The sequence below is a fragment of the Nestor notabilis genome, unplaced genomic scaffold, assembly GCF_000696875.1.
Source record: "Nestor notabilis isolate BGI_N333 unplaced genomic scaffold, ASM69687v1 scaffold9580, whole genome shotgun sequence".
In the NCBI taxonomy this organism is placed as follows: domain Eukaryota; kingdom Metazoa; phylum Chordata; class Aves; order Psittaciformes; family Psittacidae; genus Nestor; species Nestor notabilis.
In genome coordinates this window covers 2,272-10,142 of record NW_009912430.1, presented here as the reverse complement: position 1 = coordinate 10,142, position 7,871 = coordinate 2,272, and the positions used below count along the sequence as shown (strand labels likewise).

The 7,871-nt window shown below is 36.5% G+C and overlaps 1 protein-coding gene across 1 annotated transcript; it reads right to left on the bottom strand.

Annotated features, from left to right (window-relative positions):
• Positions 1–5,570: 5,570 nt before the first annotated feature.
• Positions 5,571–7,418, bottom strand: LOC104409503 (GRB2-associated-binding protein 1-like). The gene is made up of 2 exons (XM_010019397.1): positions 7,302–7,418; positions 5,571–7,056 (listed from the first exon to the last, which is right to left on the bottom strand). The coding sequence occupies exons 1-2, from the start codon at positions 7,380–7,382 to the stop codon at positions 6,898–6,900; spliced, it is 240 nt and encodes a 79-aa protein (XP_010017699.1). The 5' UTR covers positions 7,383–7,418; the 3' UTR covers positions 5,571–6,897.
• Positions 7,419–7,871: the final 453 nt, after the last annotated feature.

Below are 7,871 nucleotides of genomic sequence, written 5' to 3'. Positions count from 1 at the left end.
CTCTCTCTTGGGTTTTGGTTTTTTTTTTCCTTAAGGGCTAAGGGGTTATTTTATGCTTTATCAGAATTTCATCCCAATTTACAGAACTCTAACTGCTTGCTTCACTTAAAGTTTCCATCTTTCTACACAATGCACCTATTAGAAGAGAACCTCAAGAAAGATTTCAGAACTATCAAATGGAAATATATCCCTAAACTTGTACAAGTTTAGTACAAGTTGTACAAGTACACCTTGACAACAAAGGGGACTGTATCCCAGGGCAGCTTGAATGGTGGCTCACCAGCTCATTTTTAAGCACGGCGTTTTTCCAAAGCTTGTTGGCACCTCTGACACTGGCCACAGAATTTCTGTCCCCGCTTCTAAGCTGAGCGCTGAAATCAGGCATAGCTGCAGCCCATGGTGTACAAGGGGAAGTGAGCTCACTGCAGGGAGCATCATAGGCTAAAACCTGGGCCTCATTGGCTCCTTTACCTTTTTTTTCTTATTTTTAAAGGAAGTTCTCTAAGGGCCAAGTCTATTCCTTGCTCCAGAGCTAATGGTAAACATGTCTTTGGGATCGTCACTTCTTTCATTTATGCAGGAAAAAAAATAGTTAAAACAGTATTTTTAGATCCTAAACTTATATTTACATACCTGAGTAGAAAAGAGATTATTTTGATAAAATTCTTGGTACTTTCACTTACTTAAACGAGATATGCCAGTGCCTTGAATATTAATTAAAGTCTGCTCCTCAGAAGATCAGACAATGGATTTGCATGCTTAGGGAACTTGCAACTCTGTTACACTGAATGCCTTTCAAAAATGCTGCCCTGTGCCTGACCAGAGATTATGAAGCCCAACTCTGAACAACATTTGTTTCAACATTCTGGTCTCAACTATTATCAAAAAAAATAGCTAAATATGTACATAATGATTTATACGTATTATTATGAAATCAACCTCAGCAGAGGGTTGAATCACCATTTTAATGCAACTAACTCTAAACACAAATTGAGGCACTCCAGCAGGCTAGTCTGAGGCATCTCCAAAGCTTCCAGCCAGCATCCTTCACCAAAAACATGTAACAGGGGGTAAGGGGGTGGGGGAATCCTAAACAAACATTTCAATAAACCTGCACTGCTTACAAGTAATTCCACAGCACAAGTGCAGAGCAACAAGTAGTGATTCCTTCCTCTAAAGTATATTCCCTGAAAAAAAGCATAAAAATATGAAATCTTATGTAATTTGAAGTCTGGTAGGAATTCAGGAAAAATAAGGCATAACTGTAATTTCCTCTTATTCTGGCCACCTTACTAAAAATGTAGTAAAAGCAACTTTCAGCCGCGCAGTTGTTATTTGCTCACATTCAGTACCAATGATCAGCTTTCCAGACATCAACATATTTTTTGTAAGTAGGGTTTTAGAACAGAAATCTGTACTTTACCTGTAAGCTTTAAGTATTGTTCCTCGGGCATCTAGTTACTAGCACTGTTAGATTATATAGGTAGTCACTAGGTAGCTACAGCTAGGTCAAGAACGGCTCAACAATCCTGCAATGTCTACCGCTAAACGTGAATAAAATATTGAGATGCCCTACCGCAAGACTTCTATTTTTCTAAATCAAAAGCATTTTATTTCATACTAAAAGTGTTCAGCCTATTCTGGTTCCACTTTGTACTGCGCCTTTTAAGTATCTTCAGAAGACTGGAGTTCCACACCCCCTCCCAAAGCGCAATTAAGTCTTGGTACCCTGTGCAAGCCCCACATACACACACTAGCACCTAGTACCATCCAAAGAGAACCTCAAACAGCATTTAATAAACTCATAATAGTAGGATTAGCCTTTCTGAATACTGATGCGAGACATTTTCTTGTTGTTTCATTGCAGGTAAGACCTATCAGGACAAGGCTTGGCAACAACGATGGATCCTCTAAGAACCTTCAAAAGTGAATCATGATGATTACTAGAAATGCTTGTAACTGCAAGAAAATTTTGAGAGTCTCCATTTTAACTTGGTATTTTCTATTCTAAACTGTATGGGTTTTTTTCCTATTCCATTTTACCATAGTAAACAAAAACATTTCAAGATTAATAAGTTTTTCTAACATTTACTTTTTGTTCTTCAACACAGAAGTAAACAGCAGTGGCCCATGCCTGGTAATTTAGAAACTGGGAAATAATGGCTTACTAAATTCGGCATCATGGCGAGATACTTATTTCGTATTTACCAAAATGTTTAGTGCTTCTGAAGTTCTGTGTGTGTACACTGCAGATTACACAACTATACACTTCAGCTGATTTATCTCTTACGAAAATGTTGAAGGAAACAAAGATCGTCCCTTTTAAATAAAACATAGGAATTTTAAAGACCATGTAAAAAGAAAAACCATTGGCATCAGAATAGTCTATGTAACGAGATGGGAAAAACCTTTTAACTAGTCATGCACGCAGTACCTGCTATTCTCCCACTTTTGTTACTGAAAATTAACATCAAGAACTATAAACATATACTAGGAAACTTTCAGTTGTCAAAGACATTGTTTTTATACATCTTAAGCATCTTTTCTCTTTTGTCTCTATCTGCACCTCCTGAGCTTGAGACCCACACATGTCCAGATAGAATAAAAAGCCAGCCAAACCCCTCATAACTTGGTATTTGGTCCATCTATACCCAATCAACACAGGTTTTTGTGGAACACTGATTACACTAATTGCTGGACAAACAAAAGCAGCTGCAAGAAATACAGAGGATAATCTCCAGACTTAAGTTCACTTGTGGATAGTGCTCATCTTAAGAGCTACAAGTGTAAAAATTCCAAACAGATTAAGGAATGTTACTACTTTCTAAAATTGCACACTGATACTGTATGGCAGCACCTTTTCCTTGAACAAATAAATACCCTTTGGCTTTTTATGACATAAAGCTCTATAGTAAAGGAGGGAATGCAAGGTGTGTCCAAGGCTGCTGAGTTTCCAAAGTAGTTCTGCAAGACAACTATATCTATATTTAGCTTAGTCAGTAAGCTAAAATTTCATTGTGATAAAAATCTTGCTTAGCTCACAGTGCAATGTGAAAGCTATAGAGCTGCCCATCACTCCCTACTTAGCTGCACAGAGCAATGAATTCTAAATAACTTAATTAAAACAGCAAGACTGTAATTGGTCTGTATGCCCTATGTGTGGCACTATGTCACAACTGCCATATGTGGATGGATTGTTAATGTCTTTTTTACCTCATTCCAAATCTCAGTACAGTAAAAAAGACTAACTATAACGTTCTATCTTTTCATCCTTTTCAGTGGCACTTTACAAATCCTTAGCAGAACAGAACAGCTGTGTTTGCACCTGCACTTCATGAGACTACAGTGTGTGAAAGCGTGGCCATTAGTAGTTACCAGATAACATTATTCCAGTGAAGTAATGAAGGCATGAAGTATTACCAAACCATCTTTAGAGTCAATCTTAGTGCACAAGGAACTAAGTTTTTCTTTTGATTTTTGTGATCAAGATTTTGTGTATTTGTAAAAGACCTCTATTACACACATATATCTGCAGTTTAAAATTACTCGTTTATGACACACACAGCAATGAATACTATATCCACAACTGGTAACATACTGTTTTAATGAAACAAGAACGAACTTACCTGTTTGAAAACGAACACTTAACAAACAATGCCCACAAACCACTCCTGCTCCGATACCTACTGGAGTTTCTACCAGCACCCATCCCACCATCAACTACAGTGTCCACACAAAGGAAGTTAACTGAAAGTTACACAAGACTATCAGCAATCTAGCTTGCTTTCTGCCACTTACAATTTCAGGATTCACCTTTCCAATTTCATATTCACATCCTCAAGACTATCCAAAAACTCAGACAGTCCCGTAGCACAAAGCCCCACCCCATCTTATAGGTGAAAATGAGATCTATCACACAGAGCTAGTATGATGGCCCTCATTCTGAACATACTTTGGACAACATGTAAGTAAAGAAAATGAATTAGTGGAATTAGGGAGAGAAAATTGCTTAGAAATCTAATTAAAGAGAAATTTTAGACTCTTGCTTAGAAAGCATTATACTGTCCATCCAGGTAAAAAAAAACCCTGTTCTTTTCCTTAACAAAAGGAAGGAAAAAAAAGCCTAGAAATTAAGAACGGATTCTCAATCATAATAACAATTAACATTGCAAATACTGCCAAATTTAAAGTGAAGAAAAAGCAAGTGTAATCTGTAAAGCAAGGACTTTATATCAACAAACTTGAAGCAAAACCACCTTGTATCACTAGTTAAGAAAGGCCACCCTAGGAACCCAGTTCTTTTAGGCATTTTTACTTCACTATCAGAGATGCTCACATCATCTGAAAAAATAGTATAGATAAGTAAATATCACTGCTCAATTGCAAAAACCTGAAGAGTTTATAAAACAATACATAATTGTGTAGTTGGTAGAAATTTCAAAGACAGATGGGCCAGGGATAGGTAAAAGATGAGCAGCCTTTCCAAACCTTCTCCCTCAAACTGTCCCATCTATTGAGAGAGTAAAGAAACACGAGTTTGAAATATTCCAAGATAATTTTACTGAATGGGTGCACACATGAGCATGGGAGTCCACAGTATGGATGATTCTTAATGGCAAGCACCAAAACAATGATGTAGGATAAACAGCAAAGTGATTATCTAACCACATCTGCTAATGAATTACAGGCATCTCAGCAGTGGAGGGCACTGCTGTCACTGCACTGATAACATGCATAAAGCCAGTGTCCTAAAACAGAACTATCATGACATTAGTTACTACTACTCACCATGCCTATAGGTGCTTCAATGGTAGCATCACTGAAGAAGAGTTCATTATTGGACAGGAAGACCGTCAAAGCCGAGTTGAGCTACAACTCCAGAAGCTTTACGGATTTGAGCTACTGTTGACTTAGCCATCAAGGTCTGCTGGCTCCCATCACTTCTTCTGGCTCCCAGAAGACTGGGAATTCAGATCATTTAGCTGTCCAGCGCAGGGTTTTAAATCAGACTTTGATAAGGAACACTGTTTTAGCTGTACATTTTTTTGAGAAGTACTGAGAGGTAATCTACAATTTTGAAAAGGGTGGTTGGTGTCCAGGCATCTTCATAAATGCATTAACATCGGTTTGTGTTTCACAGGACAGAGTTTACACATCAAAACTGAACAACTTGATTTATTTAAAATTCACCTCAAAATGCATTGTGTTTAGTTTCTTTTTTAAAATGAACATTCAAAGCATCAAAATATTACTAATTTAGAAAGAACCTTTGTTAAGAATAAGATAATTTACATACTGTAGATTGTGGCTGTGAGGGGAGAGAAACAACCAGTGGTAGATTAGGCACAGTACTAAAGGCCAACAGCCCAGAAAATAGCACAGCTCTATGCGCAACTTTTAAATCATCTGGACAAAATAAAACAATTGGGCAGGAAAATAAAACCAACCACTACTTGAGGGAGTTTGTGTAAAAAAAAATAAAAATAGTGTTAGTAAGTTTTCTATCTAGACCTAACTCATTCACGTATTCGAAGAACTCTACCTTCTTCCAAATAACAAACAAATGTTTCTAAATCAAGGCAGATTATTATTTGGAACTGGCATAGTAAAATAAAAGATCACAGTATACAGAGCTTAAAATCCTGTACCAGGAAAGAGGAACAAGTGGTTTACAAGGGGATCGTTTAAGTATATTATCTAATTTTAAAAACAGAGATATAAAATATCAGTTGCATAGGGATTTAAATATAAGGCCAAGCAGGAGATTAAAGTAAAATAGAGATCATAAGAAGGGCACTATGGTGTCAAAACATAGTATTTCCATTTGAATTAATGTCTAATTCAAAATCACAGTATTTTGCTAGTACTACAAACAGTGAATGTCGAACTGTCCCATTAATCTTGAACTGAAAACTGACATTAGAACTTCTAAATAGTACAAAACTAAAGCTCATTGTCTAAACCTGATCAGTGTATTAGCACAACAGTGCTTGGTACGTACCTGATTTATATACTCTACCTTCTGTAAATAATATAAAGGTTATTTCTTGTTAATAAGTGTGAGATCACAATATTACTGCATGCCATCAGTGGTTTGCAGGCTTACTTGATATTTAATTATTCAGTCTTTAAAAGTGTAAGATCCCACCCTGCAGAATCTTCACCTATTGAACACAGAACACTGTCATTAATAAAATACAATAGAAGTTCCACTGCTAACAACTAACATAGAAGCCAGGACTGTAGGTCTAAACCCAGTACAGTTCATTATTATTAACTCACAGCAATTTTTGTTAGGAAGGTAACCTGTAGACTTCCAATAATCTTGTGTGTATTAAATATAAACAAGTATGTAACTAAAGGTCATCTCTTGGCGTTTCAAGTAGATTATTCAATTGTGAAAGTATGTCCGCAAAATCAATTTTAAGTTGTTAAAATGAAGTTCAAATATTAATTTCTGTTTCTACATGTAGCTTAATTACCCTAAAAATGCAAGGAATAGTAGTGTAAGGAAAAAAAAATAATTCTCCAGATGAATTAGGCATTAAGGTACACTAACTGGGGATACCTGAACCAACATTGTAACTGAAAAAGTGCATAAACATAGTAATACTACAAATGTGTTAACTACAGAACAGAAGGTTTTCCGAAAACTAAGTGATACTATTTTACATGTTATTTACAAGTTGCAATTTCTCCAGAGACCACAGAGCCGATTTACAATCCTAAAATTCCTTTGATATATTCAAAGTGTCCTTTGGCTTCCATCCTATTCGGTCAAGAACCTATTCACACACCAGTGAATCAGGTACTGTACAGTCGAACAACACTGCCACTGTGGTTCTCTAATTCTTCAAAATTCACTCCTTTCTGTTCTTTGAAGAAAAAGTAGTATTTTCATTTCACACTTTTCGTAGGTGTTTCAGATTCTGTAGACTGTCTCCCGTCAGTCCATGCTTCTCGTGTGCTCTTCAGTGCTAGAGTTTTCTGCTGGTCGACTACAACGTAATCAACTCTTTCATCTGCCACACTGCTGCCTGAACCACTGCTCTTCTTCTGGTAAAGGCAAGAGAGCAAAAAACACATGTTAAAATAAATGAACAACAAAAAGCGAGTAGATGTTCCACACAGATGTAGAACAAGCACATGTTTCTCTAAAAGGTCCAACACAGGCTCTCCAATTGATTATTTGACAAACTAGTTAAGATGATCTTGCTGGAGGCTCCTCCTTCCCAGCAGCTACCTGTCAAGAAGTTCTAAACTCTTGATAGCAGAAATGCAAGAGTTGAAGATTTGCTTACCTTACGAGGTGGGGTAGATTTTCCTGAATCTAGGTCCAGATCTAAATACTCTACTTGTTTATCTCCCTTAGGTTTTACCATAGGGCTACTTCCTCCATCAAGACTGTTGCTTCCAAACAAATTCTGAAATTATAATATAAATAACTTCAGCTACAAATGTACATGCTGATGGTCCACAGTATCAAATAAGCTTATTACAAACTGCCAAAATATTAAAGGTTAAAGAACTGACTGAGAGGTCTTGCAGTCAGTTAAGCCATGCAAATTTCATTGACATTGTATAACAAAGGGATATATTTTAAGCCAAAACTGGGACAGAATTGAAAGCCAAAAGGAGGGAAAAACCCCCAAACCAACCCCCAAATTTAAAGTTGCCACCAAACCAATCTGTGCCTTCCACGTAATGTCCCTTTGATATAATGAAATAAGAATGGAGTGTGTTTTGTTCTTTTTAAACAAAGTTGTTATATCTCAAATTTAGCATTACTTAATTACAAACTCTTTTATTTCCTTAAACTGCTGTTAAATAGTGGCAAAACTTTGAATGAAGCCTTTACATTTCATTCAAAA